General features: G+C 45.2%; 1 protein-coding gene across 2 annotated transcripts in view; it reads right to left on the bottom strand.

Annotated features, from left to right (window-relative positions):
* SS18L1 (SS18L1 subunit of BAF chromatin remodeling complex) overlaps positions 1–20,213 on the bottom strand; it is a 47,443-nt gene that overhangs the window by 20,435 nt on the left and 6,795 nt on the right. For both annotated transcript variants that reach the window (XM_048497405.1, XM_048497406.1), the window contains exons 2-6: positions 9,624–9,700; positions 7,904–7,988; positions 5,562–5,706; positions 2,624–2,821; positions 546–710 (exon numbers count right to left, since the gene is read on the bottom strand). In XM_048497405.1, the coding sequence (XP_048353362.1) occupies positions 546–710; positions 2,624–2,821; positions 5,562–5,706; positions 7,904–7,988; positions 9,624–9,700 (670 nt within the window). The remainder of the gene's footprint in view (positions 1–545; positions 711–2,623; positions 2,822–5,561; positions 5,707–7,903; positions 7,989–9,623; positions 9,701–20,213) is intronic.

Below are 20,213 nucleotides of genomic sequence, written 5' to 3'. Positions count from 1 at the left end.
CGCTGCCCGGCTTAATCGGGGCTCGGCTAAAACCCTTCCCCAACACAATTTTTTTTAAAATTGCCTACTGGCATATTTTGCCAAAAGCATAACTGAGAACCCTATATTGTTGGTCTGTATTGAAAGATACAGAGCAACGCAGCCAGGGTCGAAAGAGACAGAAGAAGGAAGGAAGATAACAGACAGACAAAGGGGTCAGACACTAGAACACAGATGGAAAGAATACTGACATAAAACAGAAAGAAAAATGCAGAGTCTCGAAAAGGTGCTGCTCTCCCTGTCAGGCAGGAAAGCAAACTGGAATCTGGATGGGCGACCAAGCAGTTCACAGGGAGTGATGAAATTCTACATCCTGCCTCCCTGAGAATGGGTTGGAAACCACCCATCAAGATGTCCTTCTGCCTCCAGTAGAACCCTGTATTGTTGGTCTGTATTGAAAGATACAGACCAACACAGCCATTCTGGACCCAGGGGAATTTTACTGGTTTCTCTGGAACATGCCCCCTTGCAAAAGTATAGCCCGGAACTGTAGTTTAAGGCTGTACCTTGTTGTGAGGGCCGGTAGGGGCCCATTGGTCGCTGGCCCATCATGCTGTTGCCTTGGTTACTCTGGCTCATCATGGCGATGGAAGACTGGCCTTGGTAATGCTGGCTCCCTCCTTGTGCAGAGTTGTAATGCGACGTGGCTGCTTGCTGGTGCATCATGGAAACTGCAACACGCACACAAACACATGAACAATTGGGGTATATTCTCAAGTACACGAAACCCTGCCTCCCCTCCCTTGCATGCCACCCCTCACTCTCTCCCCTCTCTTACTTCTCTTCCCTTGCATGCCTCCCCCTCCATCCCTTTCCTCTCCCTCCCTCTCATCCCTTGCATGCCACCCCTCCCTCTCCTTCCCTTCCCTGTCCCCCGTGTGTATGTGTGTGTATGTGTTTCACTTCCACTCGAGTTACTGCCTATGTACTGTTTTCACTGCTCATATCTGGCCATCTGAGTGAACATTCTAAGCTGCACGAACATTCTAAGGGTGACAGTTACACACAGGCAGCTTCATGTCCTTCACCATGGAGCGCCAGGAAAAAGGCGTTTTTCCTGGGCCAGGTGTGAGATTTCAGGTATGTGAACATCTAAAAACATTCTCACCTCGCTGACTATAGTGGCTGGGAATTTTCAGAGGAATTGGCCCAGCAGTTACTGAGTTATACTACCACTAACAAAAACACTGTTAGCTTTTTATATATATAGATGATGCAAAAGAGCTAGAGTAGCTAAAAACAAAGAAAATATTTTCATCCTACTTAATATACAAGAATCTATTTGGATATATTCCATTTTACTTTTTAAAATATGAGGGCATCAAATAATGTTCAAAATTAGACCATAGATACTATGAAGGTAATACCGCATGCAGAAGGCAAGTTTTTTGAGGAAAGGGAAAAAGCGAACCTGGACTCACCCAGGGTGCCATTGCGGCAGGGGAGGATGGAGTGGCTGCTCTCCTTCCCCTTATGCCTCGGAGGGTGGTCATGTGATGGTTGGAAACATCATGTGACAAGGGAGCTGGGCAGGCTATATAAGCTGGTGCCCGGCTCGGCTCGGCCTCTTCACGAGGCTGCGAGCAAGCAGATTCACCCTCCCTCCCTAAGTGATGTGGCAGTGTTATGTATGTTATTTAATGTTATGCTTTTTGTCACAGTCTGGGCGGTTTTTTGGGGCATGGGGCACATCTTTATCGGGTAGGCAGGCTTGCATGCCAGACCTTCCCGTGGCGGGGGCCTCAATAAGAGGTCTGGGGGTAGTGGAGGGCTTGTGCCTTTGAAGATGCCAGCCATAGATGCAGGCGAAACGTTAGAGGAGCAAAAACTACCAGACTGTGATCGCAGCTCGGAAAACCACAACAGACAGTTGATTTATTAAAACTATGCAAGAATATTTCCAGAAGAAGACTGAGCCGTGAGGATTAAAAATCAAAATTAGATGAAAATAACTACACTGAGTAGACTCTATGGCACACTGCTGCCCCTTTTATACAGTGCTTAGAACAAAGCTGCTGTCACCGTTGTTAACCAAAAGAGAACATGTCTTAACTCGCAGAATACTGTATTTTTATTAGACAATGCTAGCAGTGATGTAACTGATTCAGTAGCCAAATTTCTTGATTTATATATAACTCATCGTTCCAAGGAAAAAAATTATTAATAACTTCTTCCCCTTCCTCCTCTTTCTCTTCTGTTTTCCTTCTCTTCTCTCCTCCATTTGGTCTGAATGAATTTTCTATTTATGATATTGTATTGTTATGCCAATAAAGGTTGCTGATGTTGAACTACACCAGTGATAGCGAACCTTTTCGAGACAGAGTGCCCAAATTGCAACCCAAAACCCACTTATTTATTGCAAAGTGCCAACATGGCAATTTTACCTGAATACTGAGGTTTTAGTTTAGAAAAAATTGTTGGCTTGAGGCGTGCATTACTCGGGAGCAAGCTTGGTGGTAGTCGGTGTCTTTGCTTTGAAGCAACTGTGCAACTCTTTGAACAGGTGAATCCCACCTCTGCTGTTGCCCCATCTTGCCCCTCCCCAACACCATCCAGTGACATACTGCAACAACAATGATCATACCAGGATTTGACTGCATGTTGATATTTGTTCGCGAGACGTAGTTGCCGATGGACCCCTGGCTCTGCATTGGTACATTCTGGGATGCAGGCACTGCGTGGCTGTAGCCAGGCCCACTTCCGTGGCTGCTGACCGTCATGCTCAAGGAAGTGGTGGGCATGGTGCTCTGTCCAGACTGTTGCATAGACACGTGATTGGGACCTAGAGGGGAGTAAAGAGGGAGACGAGGAGGGAGCGATACTGTGGAACATTACTCAGGTTTCATATTTCTTCGCTCTCATGAACACAAAAGCTTCCTTAGACTGTGTCGGACTTTGGGTCTATCAAGTCAGCCTTGTCTACTCAGACTGGCAGCTGCTTTCCAGGGTCTGTGGTCTTTCACATCACTCTGTTGTAGGGCGGTCCCACTCCAGATATGGGATTCATTACCACCAGCTCTCTGCCAACATGGGCTTTCAATTGGCCATGCTGGCAGGGGCTGATGGGAATTGTAGTCCATAACATCTGGAGTGCCAAAGGTTCGCCACCACGGACCTACTGTCATGCCCCCACAGAAGAAGAAGAAGACTTCATTTACAGTCAATGACCAAATATATTACAAATCTCCAATTTAGTAAAAATACCTACAACAAAACAAGAATGCAGATCTCTCTCCCCTATTCCAGCACTATCCATCTATAGATCATTATACATTGTAAACACACCAAACAGCATAAAAAATACTAGACAAACAAAATATCTAAAGGGGATGCCATATTCAGATCATTTTTTTCTTTTTCATAATGAATAGACAGTTTTGCTACCCATTTAGTAATATTCTCCTTCTTATCTTGTAATAGTTTTTCACAACAAACTTTATCAGAACAATATGTCATCTTGTGTAGTAGATGTGACAGGCATTTTTTCCTTGCCTCCTCATAAAGGGGACACTTTAATAACATATGCTCTATAGTTTCTACAGAATTGAGAGAGCAAGAACATAACCTTGCAGCATAAGGTATCTTTATGCCCCCACAGAGGCTTTTGTTATTTCCCCATTAAGCTTTAGTTTCCCCATAGTTAGGATGGTTTTAGTTCATTGTTAAGTCTTCTAAGGGAGGGTATTTTAGTTGCCAGCCCCTGTCCCTTTAAGACATTTCCCATTTGTGGCAAGTTTTCCTTTCTTTTACCCAGCAATCCCCTGTTTTAGTTCTAGCCTGTCAGTCAGAGTGAGGTGCTAAGGGTAGTTGGAGACTGGAATATTCGTGACGTCCATATTAATATATGGTGGTCTTTAGAGCACAAGTCAAGTTTAAAAGCAGTTAGAACTAGAAAAAGACTAAAAGAACTGAAAGGAAGCAAGACACAGTGGACTTTCTTGAAAGCAGCCGAGAGAAGACACAAAGTCTCCAGCTCTCCAAACCGGCTCAAGACAAGGAAGTACTCTGACTTAGACAGACCCAAGGGAGGAGTTAGGTCTTGCTTTCCAGTAATAAACCCATTATAAGAATCGCTGAACTGGCTTGTGTCTCCCCCCCCACCTGTCCTAACCAACAGGGCACCAAAAATAGATTCACTGGTGGGGGGGGGGGTACACACCTACTGCCTGATACTTTTTAAATGTAGATGCTGGGGGTTCAAACCTGGGGCCTTCCGCATGCAAGGCAGATGTTCTACCATTGAGCCATGGCCCCTCCCCTCTTGAGCTGCTTGCATCCAGGGAGTCTAGATTGAGCAGAATCCCTGTAATAGAAGGTATTATATGGGGTTTTTTTTTGGATATTTCCTGAGCCAGAACAGCTACTTGGAACCCATTTTCCTTTTGAGGCAAATAACATGCCTAGAATCAGGGATGCAAAACCTCACCTGGTGAAGTGTGGTGCATGTACAACCCCCCCCATGCTCAGAATGTGTTGCTGACTCTTCCAGAAAGGGTGAGACTCAAAGCAGCAAAGAGAGCTGCAGAGCTCATGTAGTTTGAGGAGACAAGGCTACCAGACTCCAGACCTTGGTTTGAATAAGCCCTTAACACCTTGTTTAAGGTGAACTTGCAAAATGTTGTTGGGAACCTACTGGGAAGGTGAGTAGCTTATTTTGCTATGTTGTAAAATGTTGGAGCTTTATTGTTTCCAGGGATTTTTTTATGTTTGTAATGGGTGAAAGTTCTCCTGGAAATCTTCATCATGTTGAATTCTGTTCATCAAGCCCTTGGAGTCTTCAGCAGCCAACCCACTTGCAAAGAAGAATTGGACTTGGCAGTATCAGTAGACTGTAAATATAAGGACTTGAAAATGCAACCTGAACAGGACCTTGAAGTGTGATGGTAAATGTTGATGTTACATGTTATATGTTAAGAAAGTAAACCATATTGCTTTTAAAATTTGTTGTTGCAAACTCATTCCAAGTTCTGCCCCACAGAACCCACAGATAGAGGTTACACATGCTCAGCTTTCCCTCTGAAATCACTGGCATTTAAGAGGGCTGAATTGGGCCCTGTGACCGTAAAAATGTCATCCTAAAGCTCAGAATTCCCAGGACCAGTTGCCACGGCACGGCTGTTAGAGGGAAAGGCCCCTCCAGCATAGCGGGATGTAATTCTAAGAAAACACTCACGGGATCAGGCTGGCACTGTGAGACTTTTCAACCAAGTGGTTTTTTTCACAGTCCCTACGGGCTACCCGGGGTCGCCACCAGCCTTCAAAACGCTCAAAGGAAAATCAGAGTCGACAGAGCGACGATAGGATGCAGGCGCCCCGGTGCTTTTATACAACCTGCATCGAGTCCACATCCAACCTCTCTCTGGCCTAAAAGAGCCCCATTGCAAGACACAAGCAACAATCGCACAAACAGCAACGAAGCCCCAGCCGAGATTTTCCACAGGCTATCAACAGCCATGACAGGCTGCTCCCAAAAGCACCGTTTCGTGATGCTGCTGTTGCCGGGGCAACGGCCCAAAGCTCACCATTGCTAATCTGACTCTGTATGAGGGAGGACGGAGGGAGGCCCGTGCCGATGGCATCGCTCAGGTTGCTCTGTGAATGGAGAGTCTGGTTCGACGCGCTCTGATTCATTCCGCCTGGGCCCAAGTTCATGTTTTGCGTCGGCGGCTGCAGATGGAAACAAGGAAGAAGGTATTTTCAGAGAGGGTTTTTCGAGTGGGTGCAGTCCGGGGTTTTGTCAGAGGGGAGAGGAATTTTCAATCCCTCCTGTTGTTGTTCTGGTCGTGATTCAAAAATGAATCAGCTCACAAAATTTTGGCCGGCAACAAACAAGCGAGTCAACAGCTCTGGTAATAGAGCACCCAGGACTACCTCCTCTACCTAAGCAGATGGAGGCCAAGCTCGCGGGAAAACGCAATCAAAAGGGGAGGCAGATACACTCCAAAGTGGCGGATACAAGCTCTGCTATTTTACAATCTATTTCAATCAGAAGGAATTTCACTGTGGGATGCTGAAACATACCAACGTAGCCCAGAGTAACCTGAGCTCTAATCTGGGGAGCGGGGTTCGTTTCCCTGCTTCTCCACATGCAGCCTGCTGGGTGACCTTCAGCTAGTCAAAGTTCTCTCAGAACTCAGCCCTACTGACCTCACAAGGGGTCTGTGTTGTGGGGAGAGGAAGGGAAAGGAATTTGTAAGCCGCTTTGAGACTCCTTACAGGAGAGAAAGGCCGGATATAAATCCAAACTCCTCCTCCTCCTCTTCATTCTACTTAAAACACAGATTATGTAGTCTGGTCATATGATCGAAGTCTACAAATATGATTGAAGTCTATAAAAATTGTCATGCGACGGGTAGAGAAGAGTATGCTGACACGAGAGAAATTTTTTCTCTCTTTCTCACAATACTAGAACCAGAGGCATGTTAAACATTGAAAATGCTGGGGAAGAATTCAGGACTAATAAAAGGAAACACTTCTCTCACGCTAACGCAGATTGGTGTTTTGGAATATGCTTCTACTATGAAGGAGGTGGTGATGGCCACTAACCTGAATATTTTAAAGAGGCTTGGACAACAGATTTGTATGAGGCTATTGATTTATGGCTACGCCACCACGGATCCTCTCTTGATCTGAGATTGCAATGCCTCAACATTCAGGAGTGATCGAGCAACAGCCGCATGAGAAGGCCACCGCTTTCACATCCCTGCATGTGAGCTCCCAAAGGCACCTGGTGGGCCACTGGCGAGTAACGCAGGGAAGCTGGACTAAAGATGGACTCTGAAGTCTGATCCAGCTGTGGCTTGTTCTTATGTTCTTACCGCTCTTATGGTCCTCGGTTAACTAGATTTTTTTTCTATTGGCATTTCCTTTACATTCGTTACTTCACTGAAAAATAAATAGCCATACCAATCAAGAAAAAATGTCATATAAGACTTGGCAGATCATGTGTGTTTGGAATAGACAATATCTACTTGTAATAACTTCAGAGCAGGTGAGACCTACTTGAGCCTCCTCCGCCACCCACTGCAGAGTGGTGCCACAGTCTTCTTTTTCACAAAGGTGAAAAAAAACCCGAACTGTTACAAGGTGAGAACAGAGTTGGCTAAATCCCAGCAGTGCCTCCATATCCAGAATTCTTCCAGAAAAGCAACAAATAATTCCAGCTCAAGGTAAGGATGTGTTTAGTTTCCATACTGGACATGTTTGGAAACTAGACACATCCTGAAATCACATTCTGTCTCTCTTCCAAGATACATTGTTCTGCACGAAAAGCCGAAGGGAAAAGTTACCAAAAGCTCCCGAAGTGGTCTTGGGCCACAATAATACGTTTTTTTAAGATCACTTGTCAGCAGACAGTAATAGATCGGACCCTGGAAGAAAAGGTTCAAACCCCACATGTCATGACATCATCGGATGGATCAGAAGGCTGGTCATCGCCTCTGAAGTGAACCTGCCTCACCTGCGATGCAAATGCCAGGAAAATGACGATGACGGAGTGAATAAAAGGCAGATGATTAGTGAAAGGCAGAATAAGGATAGATGGGTGACCAAAATTGACAGCTTCCATATAGGCACGAGCTGACCCAACTGCTTTGCTTAAAACCTTGCAAACGCCACGTCTGTTTTCTAATGTCTACCCATTTCTTCTCCAAAAGCAACCCAAAGCTGGCTGGGTAGTATTGTAACAGCTCGGCCTTACTCACAACAGTCCTTGAAGTGGTGTTCAGACTTCAAGAAAATGATTGGTTCATAGGTCACCCAGAGGACAGCTGGGATCTGAATGTGTGTCTCTCCTAAACTCATGCTTTAACAACCAACTGATACACAAACACTCACCAAATTACGTTTGGCATGTTGCACTTACCGCTGGAAGCAGGGATTGCATATTCTGGTTAGAATCTGCTATCGTTGCCAAGTAAACCAGGTTTCTGTGCAAGATTTGTTGATATCTATAGGCAAAGGAAAACAAATTAATGTATTGTCGAAGGCTTTCACGGCCGGATTCAACTGGTTGTGGTGGGTTTTCCAGGCTGTGTGGCCGTGGTCTGGTAGACCTTGTCCCTAACATTTCGCCTGCATCTGTGGCTGGCATCTTCAGAGGGGTATCACAGAGTGTCCCAAACAAATTACATTTACAAAAATTACCAATTACAAATGACAAATTACATTTAGGAAAGATGAACTGTGTTATTCCCCTTTTTCTTCCATGTGATATTCGGTCACACGGCCTTCCTCAGTGGTACAATTCTTAAAACACACACTGTAATGGAAAAGTATTTAAAATACAAAGGACAACATCACTGGCCAAGTTTTACAGCACTGATAAGAAACAGGCCAGTTCATTAAACGAAGTCCAAATCCAAATCCAAATCCAAAACCTTTATTAGGCATAAACCGGGTGCGTACAAGAATTTCAAATACAATAAGAGAGAAAGATCATTATTAGCTAATCCCAGTAGTACACAGAGGTAAAAATATAGCAACAGCTTCAGAGATTTCAACATTAGAGTTATTTAGTAGCTTAGCCATTTTTATTTTATCAGAAAGGAGCATAAATCCTCTGTTGGTAATACAGTTCTCCAAATCTCAGTTCTGGTGTTGTTGTATTTTGAACAATGTAGCAGAAGGTGAGAAAAGTGTAAAATTGTTGTATCAGGACAAATCGAGCAGCAACGCTCATTTTTTGTGGAATACCAGAGAAGTTTAATCTTGAAGATGTAATTGTGACGGAAAAGAGTTACACCTTGCTCTAGTCATGACCCATCTGCAATTGTAATTAACAAGTTGTTCCAGGTATATAGCAGGGCGATTAAACGAAGTATTTCCCTCATCAATACTGGAATAAAGTAGGGCCATCCACAATAATTTCAGATTGCTGATGCTAATGGTCAAAATACTTGTGCAAGCAAGGGCCAAAGTGAACTGTGCCTCTATAGCAGTGGTGGCGAACCTTTGGCACTCCAGATGTTATGGACTACAATTCCCATCAGCCCCTTCCAGCATGGGCAATTGTAGTCCATAACATCTAGAATTGTAGTCCATAACATCTGGAGTGCCAAAGGTTCGCCACCACTGCTCTATAGTGTATATATCCACAATCAGGAAGCAAACGACAACCCATACTGGGGCCATACAGCATACATCTGTTTGTAAGAAACAGCCAACAAGGGCTCACAGTGCAATAGAAACCAGGGACTGATACCTGGATAAATGTGAGTTTTAATTAATATGTTCAGCTCTATGTGCCTTAAAGGAAACACGAGAACGAACACAGGTATTAAAAGGATACAGATCGTAAGGATGTTCACTGACATTAACTGGGCTAGTGTAATGTGGTGTGTGGCTGAATCCCTGAAATGACCAAAATAAAACTAAGGCTATAGCCTATGTTCCTCAAGAACCTTACCAGGGAGTAAATTCACTGTCTCCAGCAGGTTTACTCCAAAACCAGCCGCTTGAGAACTCTGAGAAAGGGATCCAGGCTTCCTCAACCCTTTTCACACACACACCCCCCCCATCCTTGCCAATTGGCAAAGAAACAGCAGCCCTAACGCTTTTTCAACAAGAATAAATACCATACTCACTGAGTACATTCTGCTGTTTTGCCTTTGCTTTGATAGTCCATAATACACTGTATTAGGTGGTGGTTCTCATCCAACATCTGCATGAAAGGGGAAAAAAGAGATCAAAAGATCAAAGAAAGAAAACAGATCAAAACAAAAGATAAGAGAATCCTTCCTCCATTATGCTAAACTTCCTGTAATCTGTACTTCTCATGTGTTATTTCTGCAAGTGTAGTGTGTGTGTGTGTGTGTGTGTGTGCGCGCGCGCATGTGTGTAATCCAAGTTAAATCTCAGAAGCTAAACAAGGCTTAGCCTGGTTAGTATTTGGATGGAAGTCCTCCAAAGAATGCCAGGGTCATGATGCAGAGGAAGGCATTTGTTTGTCTCTTGTCTTGAACACCCTACTGGGCTGCCATAAGTTGGCTGCGTCAAGTCACAGCAGACTTATGGCGACCACAGCAAGGGACTTTTGAGGCACGTGAGAAGAAGGGGTGGGCTACCGTTTTCTTCCTCTGCAGAGAATTCCTTGGAGGCCTCCCTTCCAAGCACCAACTTTGCTTAGTTTCTGAGACGTGACGAGATCCGGCTACACCACACTACCTTTCCGCCATGATGCTGAGTATTAATCACCATTAAAACGCTTGAGAATAGTGAACAAATGCAGCAGCCCAATACGGGAGCCGACCGTCAGTCAATATTGTCGGTCAATATCATCTCCTTTTAAATCCACCTTAAAGGGACAATCTGGAGTCCCCGGTTAAAATAACACTGAAAGTGATGCTGTTTTTGGGGTGAATTATCCCCCACCCTGAAATAGCATTACTTTCAATGTTTAAACTGGGGACCTCAGATTCTCCCTTTAAATCCATGCCGGGGTGAATTTAAAAGGAGAATCTGGGGAAATTTTGGGGAATGCCTGCTGTCAGGGGTGCAACTGCACCAAACTTTCAGGGTGTCTTTAGGATACTCTCCTGAGGATACCACACAGGTTTGGTGAAGTTTGGTTCAGGAGGTCCAAAGTTATGGACCCTCAAAGGTGTATCCCCCATCTCCTATTAGCTCCCATTGGAAACAATGTTTGGGAGTCCATAACATTAGACCCCCTGAATCAAACCTCACCAACCCTGGGGGTGGTATCATCAGGAGAGCCTCCCAAAAATCCCTGAAATTTTGGTGCTGCTAGCCTAAAAACTGTGCCCCCTGCAGGACAGAAACTGAAAAAACACTAAAAATACAAAAAAACCACAAACAAACCTGAATTTTTGCACCCCCACCCCCACCCCCGGAGCGCAACGTGCACCCATGGCCCCTGGTAGCTACGCCTCTGTGCCAGTCAAAGATGCAGGTGAAACGTCAGGAGAAAATACTACTGGAACATGGCCATACAACCCAGAAAACCCACAACACCCTACTGTTTTGATGGTCTGTCTAGCTCAGTATCTCAACTGGAAGCCAATTTCAGGCAGGGGTCTTTCCCAGTTCTTTGTAGCAGAAGAAAAAGAGGACTAAACCAGCAACATTTTACATGGAAAAATTATATGCCATGGCCTTCTGAGAAGGTAAAGAGGGACCCTGGGACTCTGTATTGCAAAGTTTGGTGCAGTGTGCAAACCACATCTGCGGACTCGCCCCCTACTATAGATCCCTTATCAATGTAAGTCCAGCTATCCAATATTATGATCAGTGGGCAAGAGGTCTTCCAGAATTACAACTGATCGCCAGATGTCAATCACTTGTTTATGTCTTCCTCATGTATTTAAAACATTTATTTCAGCAGTTCCTTTGGAAAGCAGACTGCCTGGCATTAAATTCTGTTAAGGTCTCTAAGGTTTCGTTATTTTATTTTTGGTTTTTAAATTGAAAACATGTTTATTACGGTAAACAGCCTTGAGCCAGAGGGAAAGGAGGGATTTCAGTGCTTAAATTAATAAAACTACATAAATATATGAGAGCAAATACTGAGAGGTACACTACCCTGTTTCCCCGAATATAAGACATCCCCGGAAAATAAGACGTAGTAGAGGTTTTGCTAAAGTGTGAAATATAAGGCATCCCCCAAAAGTAAGACGTGGCAAAGTTTTTGTTTGGAAGCATGCCCGACAAACAGAACACAGAAAAATAAGATATCCCCTGAAAATAAGACATAGTGCATCTTTGGGAGCAAAAATTAATATAAGACACTGTCTTATTTTCAGGGAAACACGGTAAGTAGGGTTGCCAGATCCAGTTTGGGAAGTTCCTGGAGATTCTGGGGGTGGGCCCTGGGAAGGGGGGGATTTTGGGAGGGGGGAACTCCAGTGGGATATAACACCACAGATGCCACCTTCCAAAAAAACTATTTTCTCCAGGGAATCTGATCTCTATTGCCTGGAAATCAGTTGCCATACAGGGAGATCTCCAGTTACCACCTGGAGGTTGGGAACCCTAATGGTAAGCATTCTGAAGAAGAAGAAGAAGAAGGAGGAGGAGGAGGAGGAGGAGTTTGGATTGATAACCCCCCCTTTCTCCCCTGTAAGGAAACTCAAGGTGGTTTACAAACTCCTTTCCCTTTTTGTCCCCACAACAGACACCATGTGAGGTAGGTGGGGCTGAGAGAGTTCATAGAGAACTGGGACTAGCCCAAGGTCACCCAGAGGAATGTAGGAGTGCGGAAACACATCTGGTTCACCAGATAAGCCTCTGCCACTCAGGTGGAGGGGTGGGGAATCAAACCCGGTTCTCTAGATTAGATTCCACCTGCTCTTAACCACGACACCACGCTGGCTCTTCTGGAGATAGTAGCCACAAGAACAGTTGTAGGGAAAATAGCATTAAAATGACATTTGGTATAATCAGTGATTATACCAAATCCGCAGTCAAAAGGAGCAGTTATATCCTGAAGGCAGCCTTCTTCCTTTGCGAAATGTCTTCCCCTTTGGAGAGGAGACAGAGAGTTTGTCTAACCATGCACCAGTGAAATGGCGCTCAGAAACAACTCAAAATCTATGATTGACTGATCTATGCCTTAGGCCAAATTCTTGAAAAAAGACTTGCTGCTTCCAGGGATAGCTGTTGGAAGGAGAAAAAAAACAAAGAAAATCAAAGGCAATGGAGTAAGGGTTTTTTTATTTAACTCAAGTCTGAGACTGTAGAAAGCTGAAAGCTGGTTTCTTTTCTTTTTAAAGATTCAGAATTACACAGCTGCAGATTTCAGGTTCTGATATGGATGGGTTCAGACTGAAGTGTTAAACAACATAAAGAGTTGGACGCAAATGTGTTGTGCTAAGCGAACACTGGTATGAGTTTCTGTTTTGTATCCAGGCTTATGGTGGAAATACATAAATAAATATCATTATGAGATAAAACGGTATGATTACCTATTATATTAATAGTACTAGCTAATATATGCAACAATAATATTATACACCATCTATATATATAAAAAGCTAACAGTGACTTTGTTAGTCACGCCCTAACACCGAAACGGCTGGACGGATCGCCCCCAAATTTCCACATGACGTTCCTCCCTGTTGCGGGCAGGTAATCGGACCTTCAAATCGCCGAAAGTCCATACCTGAGCCAGGTAAAACGTCTTTTTCCTGGCACACCAGGCCATGAAGCTGACTGTGTTCAACTGTCACCCTTAGAATGTTTGTGCAGCCTATCTGTGGCCTGAGGGCTTGGGATGAGGGCTTAGGATGTTCGCGCAGATGGGCAGAGATGAGCAGTGAAAACAGTAAATAGGTAATACTGTTAGGTAATATGAGTGGAAGTGAAACATGTACACACTTTGCCGTGTGAGATGTCAGGTGGGGTTCCCCCCCTCACACACATGCAGGTAACTTTCACTCTCTGTGCCTCACCCACTACTACCACACAACACACATACTCTCATACACATCCAGTTCATCCTCACACACCTCACTCTGCTCTTCCTCACATCCAACCACCACTTACTCACTTCCTCACCCATATTCGCTACAGCTCTCTTTTACTAAAAGCGAGCTGGAGTTTGCCTTTTCTTCTAGAATATCATGCGAGGGTGGGGGGCTTAACCAACCACTCACTGGCTCCTTCCGGGCTTCTTTTGCATTGGCATGGCTCCATTTAAGAACCCAGGGAGCTGGCCTCGCATCTGGAGCAGCCTAACCACCCCTGCCTCTGCTGCCTGACCTGGGATAGCCTAACTTGCCCCCAGTTCTGCTTTACCCAAGCCAGGACTGTGCGTGTCAACCAGCCTCATGGACAGCGGGATTCGCACTCTGGACAGTTCCATTGTGGAATGGAAAGGGTTACCTTATACTAAAAACACAAGACACCATCATGTAACAATGTGAATTGAAAGAAAGGAACGAAGGATTCCATTTTGACCCACACTAAAAGGTTGCCTCTACAAGATCACTGGACCTGCATGGACATCTGTGTGGGTTGCAGACTGTGATGAGAGGACAATTGCCGCAGCAACGCATGCCTGGGCCCCGCTAGTAATTATATAGTTACAATATGAAACTCTCATGAAGCTGCCTTATACTGAAGCAGATGATTGGTCTATCAAGGTCAGTAACATCTACTGTGATTGGCAGGATCTCTCCAAGATTTCGTGTTGAGTGGCATTTCACATCACCTGCTACTGGATCCTACTACTGAGCCAGTGCGGTGTGGTGGTTAAGAGCAGGTGGACTCTAATCTGGAGGAACCAGGTTTGATTCCCCGCTCTGCCGCTTGAGCTGTGGAGGCTTATCTGGCGAACCACATTAGCTTGTGTACTTCAACACACACCAGCTGGAAGACCTTGGGCTAGCTAGTCACAGTTTTTCGGAGCTCTATTGGCCCCACCCACCTCACAGGGTATTTGTTGGGAGGGGAAGGGAAAGGAGATTGAAAGTCCCGTTGAGTGTCCTTACAGGAGAGAAAGGTGGGATATAAATTCAAACTCCTCCTCCTCCTCGTCTTTTGGCTGAAGATGATGGGGATTTGGGTTGCCAACTTCCAAATGGGCCCTGGAGATATCCCGAAACTACAACTGATTTCCAGACTACAGAGATCAGTTGCCCTGAGTGCTTTGGGTGTGGGATTTTATGGCCTCATTTCCTTCTTCAGCTTCCAACTCCTCCACCCCCAAATCTTCGGGAATTTCCCTACCTAGATTTGGAAACATGAACATGCATTGAATTTGGGATCTTGGCCTGCAAAGAAGATTCTCTCTACCACTGAGCCAGAACTCCTTCCCTCAAAGCCACTTCCCAAGGCTAAAGAGGTCTGAGGTCCCCAACCTATTTAACCTGAGGACACCTTTCAGATTTATGCCTGGATAGTGGATGCACAGCCCATAAAATAAACACCTAGAGGGCGGAGATACAACTTACAAAATCACAAGGAATGGAAGTCACACATACGTCTAATAGGAATCTGTCAACATTCCAGGCAAAGGCTTTGTTTAACAGCTTGCCTTTGAAAATAAATACATGGTTTTAAACGTTTTCTGGCATACATAACAGTGGCCAATCAGAAGCCCTACTGGTCAAGGAATGCAGCAGCCCCCCCCCCCTTTTCTAAAAACAGTTGGCGGGGTCCAGGAGAGTGGTCTATGAGCACCATGGTGCCAGTGAGCACCAAGTTGTAGTTCTGGTCCATCAAATTTTACAGTCTGTTCCATGGTTACTTGGATGGGATGCCACCAAGGAAGTCCAGAGTTGCTACACTGGCAGTGTTAGGTCCCTGGATCCTGGTTCAATAATCAAGACTCTGGTATATGGTTCAGAAGTGTTTATTATAGGAACACAAGTCTAGACCATGGGGTCAAAGCCAGTTCTGCCTAGCATATGCTCTGGTTACACATTTATCCCCTTGGAATCCCCCCTCCCATATTCTCATCTGCTAATTGTTGAATCCACTTATATCCAGCACCAAGGTTATACTATCAGCAGCAGATAACAATGTGAAGCCGCCTGGCCGCTACCCCAGGGGTCAGATAATAACTCTTCCCATGGCACCAGAATGTCAGGGAAGGCTTAGCAAACCACCTCTGAGATCCAGTATGGTATAGTGGTTAGAAACAGTGGACTCTAATCTGGAGAACTAGGTTTAATTCCCCGGTCCCTCACCTGAGTAGGGACCTCTGAACTGGTAAATCAGGTTTGATTCTCCATTCCTCCACGTGAAGCCTGGTGGGTGACCTTGGGCCAGTCACAGCTCTCTCAGAATTCTCTCAGCCCCACCTACCTCAAGTTCTCTCAGAACTTTCTCAGCCCCACCTATCTCAAACTGCTGTGAAGTGGAAGGAAATGAGTTTATCAGCCATTTTGAGACTCTTTATGGTTGAGAAAACCAGGGCATAAATCCAAATTCTCCTCTTCTTCTGAATGTCTCTTGCCTTTATGGGGGCTCCCCGTAAACTCAGGTGCAATTCGACAGCACTTTTCACCTTACGCACGTATGAATTCTAAGTGTGAACATTTTTATTCTATGTAATACCGACTTACAGAGGGCTACAAAATGAGAAGTCAATTGGAAAAGAAGCAGAAGTTGGACCTGAGAAGGAAGAACAGCAGGAGGTAGATAAATAGGGCAGCCAAATGACCAGGGAAAGAGGACTCGGAAAGCAAGATGGATGGGCTGAAAGCAACTTTCTGTGATATTAATTCCTTGCTGAGCCTCAGTGTGGATTACGAAGTTATGAAACCTTTAGAGGTTGCTGGAGATTGATAACGGAGACGGTTGTCACATAATCCTCAGCGGTTTGTAGTTGAGGGTGTGTTCATCAATGGTTCCTATTTAATTAAACAAAGTTAACTATTTAAAACCACCGTATACAGAAATATTGCTCAAGAGCCTATGGACTCAACATGAAGAATTTTACAGTCTTCCAGAGCATTTTTGTTCAGTGACTGAATTATTCCCTTTGGAATACGGGGAAAAATGTAACTCCTCACCAGCTAGTATGAAATGCTTAGGTAAGAACTCTGTTCGTGGTCAGGAAAACAAAATGCACACAAATTCCTAAGCAGCAACATCACATTTTCTTCATGCACAGGTAAGCAGGCCCTGGGGATACTTCCACACTGCCGCTCATCAATTACAAAGACTTTCCTAACACTGAAAGTCAATCTACCCTGCTGTAATTTAAATAAATCGAGTCTAGCCCTATCCCCAGTGGAGCCAGCGAACAATTTTTCTCCTTCTTTTCCTCAAAAATATTTTAAAACAGTCAAGATGTGCCTCCATTAATCTTCTTTTCTCTAAGCTCCACGCACAGCAGTCCTCTGGCCCTGTTTTTAAAGTGATATCAAAATAGGTGAAATATGCTAGTAATAAAAGACAATGAACTCTCTTTCCTCCTCAACCCCCTTCATGAAACGCCAAACAAAACTTTGAAGCATCTGAAGTAAGCTCAGATTCCAAGTCAACCCTGCAGGGCAGCTATCTATTTGCAACCCCTACTGGGAACTGCAACCATCCAGTGTTTGCGGTCTTTCTCACTCCCTGGGAGAACAAGACGCAGTTTGCATTATTTATTTGTTTGTTTGTTTGTTTGTTTCCCACTTGTCTCCCCAGTTTGGACTCAGTGGCTAAGAAGAAGAAGAAGAAGAGTTTTGGATTTATATCCCCCCTTTCTCTCCTGTAGGAGACTCAAAGGGGCTTACAATCTCCTTGCCCTTCCCCCCTCACAACAAACACCCTGTGAGGTGGGTGGGGCTGAGAGAGCTCCGAGAAGCTGTGACTAGCCCAAGGTCACCCAGCTGGCGTGTGTGAGAGTGTACAGGCTAATCTGAATTCCCCAGAGAAGCCTCCACAGCTCAGGCGGCAGAGTGGGGAATCAAACCCGGTTCCTTCAGATTAGATACACAAGCTCTTAACCTCCTACGTCATTCTCTCCTTCTCCATTTTCTCAGTGAAACAATCCTGTAAGGAAGGCTATGCTACATAGGAACCACAAAACGCAGCATTCAGAGTCGTATTAAGGAGCACGAAAGACACTGTTGGCTTAACCATCCTGAAAAAATCTGCAGTTGTAGAACATGTCTTAAACAAAACTAGACGCAACATTTTATTTGAAAACACTGACATTCTGGACAATTCAGAAGGTTACTTTGTCAGACTGCATGGGGAGGCCATTAAAATTCACAAAAACTAAGACAACTTCAACGGGAAAGAAGGGACTCTGAGAATTAACAAAGCTTGGCTACCAGCACTTAAAAACACCAAAATGCTAAGTTCATGAACAATGGACTCCACCCAAACACAGGATTTCCATTCACTAATACTGCTGCTGCTGCAGGGCATGAAAACGTGAATCACTCCCTGGACTGATAAGCCCCACCTGCAATACAATACGATCAACCACATCTTTGCATAACAAGTTCCATCCAAACACTTACTGATTGGTTCCCCACCCTGGGACATGGACAATATATACCTAAAACATTACCTTCTCTCTAGACAAAATGTGCAACAGACTTCCCTCTGTGATACACCTCTGAAGATGCCAGATGCAGGCGAAATGTTAGGAACAAGATCCACCAAACCACGGTCACGCAGCCTGGAAAACCCATCAGAACCAGCTACGCTGGGAGTTTGTGACAGGCCCAAGGTCACCCAAGGAACTTCCAAGGTAGAACGAATGTTTTGAACCCAATGGGGATTCAAACTCAGGTTTTGTGGAGTCCGCCACACTGGCACACCTTCTACCTCCCCAGTGCATCAAAAGCAGGAACCACGATTGGAGAATATCTGTCACTACCTCTGTATGCCTCCTCCTCTCCCTGTTTTTAGAGATTTATGTTGGATTAGGTCAGTGGTGGGATACTAATAATTTACCGGTTAACAACTAATTCCACCACTCCCCCGCCGTGCGCCCCCTCTGCCGCCCCTCCCCCAGCTGCCAACTTACCTGCTGCAGGGGAACTTCATGTGGGGGTGGAGGGGGGGGGACGAGGCCTTGCTGCTGAGGCTCTCAAAGCCCCCTTGTTCCCCTGGGAGAAGATGCCCTGGGGCTTTTAGAGCCTCAGAGCAATTGGCACATGGTTGCTCCAGGCTCTGATAGCTGCTTTTAACAACAGGTTTTCCGAACTCAACAAAAAAATTAGGTGCCGGTTCTACTGAACTGGTGCGAACTGGCTGAACCCCACCACTGGATTTGGTGCTGGGTGGGAGGGTTGTTTATCTTCTTTTTTTTTTGCTCCGCATAGCCCAAATGTATGGGAGACACCATCAGAAGCGTGAACTGCAGGATTAGCGAAAGAGTTATGTGCTCCCAAATTTAGAAAGTAGGTGGGAACATATGGAGGAGAGGCAACTGGAACCAAGCAAAGCTAAATACAGCGGAACCTCGGTTTTCATTGCCTTCGGTTTTCATCGATTTTTTCAGTGAAAAATTTGTCTCGGTTTTCATCGATTTGCCTCGGTTTTCATCGATTTGCAGTAAGGTGCAGGGGTTCGTGGGGAAAAATCACCCGGACAAAGCTGTTGCAGGCCGTGTCTGCAACTTGTTTAATGACAATGTCTTGCCCCATTTCAGACAAATCTTAAAGAGGCGTCAGAAACAGAACTCTTTGGACAGCTTTCTGGTGCGACATTGGTCCACTGGCTCTGAAGCTGGTCCTAGTGTTATTGTTTGTTACTGTTTTCAGCATTAAACACTATGTTTATTCACCAAAAAATGTGGTTTTGGTATGTTTTTTGGAGTCCCTGGAACAGATTAATTGGATTTACATTGATTCCTATGGAAAAGTTTACCTTGGTTTTCATCGGTTTTCATCGATTCTTTTTGGATGGATTACCAACGAAAATCGAGGTTCCACTGTATTCATACTGATGGGTCAAAATGGGCAGGGAATGGCAGATGTGTGTGCAGAGAGACCGACAGATGGGAAAAGGAGAAACAAGGGGATAAGAAAAGGAAGAGTCTGAGAGGCCAGGAGGAGGGAGGAAGTAAAATTATATCATGGGCAGAGAGAAACGCATCTTATTGTGACATGCCTCTGAAGAGGCAGCCACAGATGTGGGTGAAACGCTAGGAGCAAAAACCACCAGACCACGGGCACACAGCCCGGAAAGCCCACAACAGCCAGCATATTATGCAGTTACAGATAATTGTGAACACAGATGAACACAAGAAGCTGCTTTATATAGAATCACACCACTGGTTCGTCAAAAGTAGTATCACCTACTCAGCAGTGGCTCTCCCGGGTTTCAGCACGGGGTCTTTCACATCATCTACTGTCACATTTATCAACTGGAGATGGTGGGGAATGAACCTGGAACCTTCTGTACACCTATCAGATGCTTGATAACTGAGCCACAGCCCCTTTGGTCGAGAGAACAGGTGCTGTGTAGTGGCTACAGGACTGAACTGTGAGGCAGGGTGTCCATACCTCAGCTATTTCCACTGCCATGTGCTTGCTAGATCATAGAATCATAGGCCTTTTCTGCACGGGCCATTTATGGCGCCCTGGGGATGGCAAAAACGCCGTCCCCAGGGAGCCGTTCGCACAGGCGATGCTGCGAAAATGCAGCAGCGCCGACCTGGCTCCCCTCCCCCTCCCCCAGGGCGGCGTCAGGCAGCCTCCAAAAACCTCCCTCCTGGAGGGAGGTTTTTGGAAAACAGCGCATTCCTGCCAGTGCAGGGGTGC

Source organism: Sphaerodactylus townsendi, linkage group LG05 (assembly GCF_021028975.2).
Source record: "Sphaerodactylus townsendi isolate TG3544 linkage group LG05, MPM_Stown_v2.3, whole genome shotgun sequence".
NCBI lineage: Eukaryota > Metazoa > Chordata > Lepidosauria > Squamata > Sphaerodactylidae > Sphaerodactylus > Sphaerodactylus townsendi.
The sequence above is the reverse complement of the archived record's forward strand: the minus strand, read 5'-3'. Positions and strand labels throughout refer to the sequence as shown.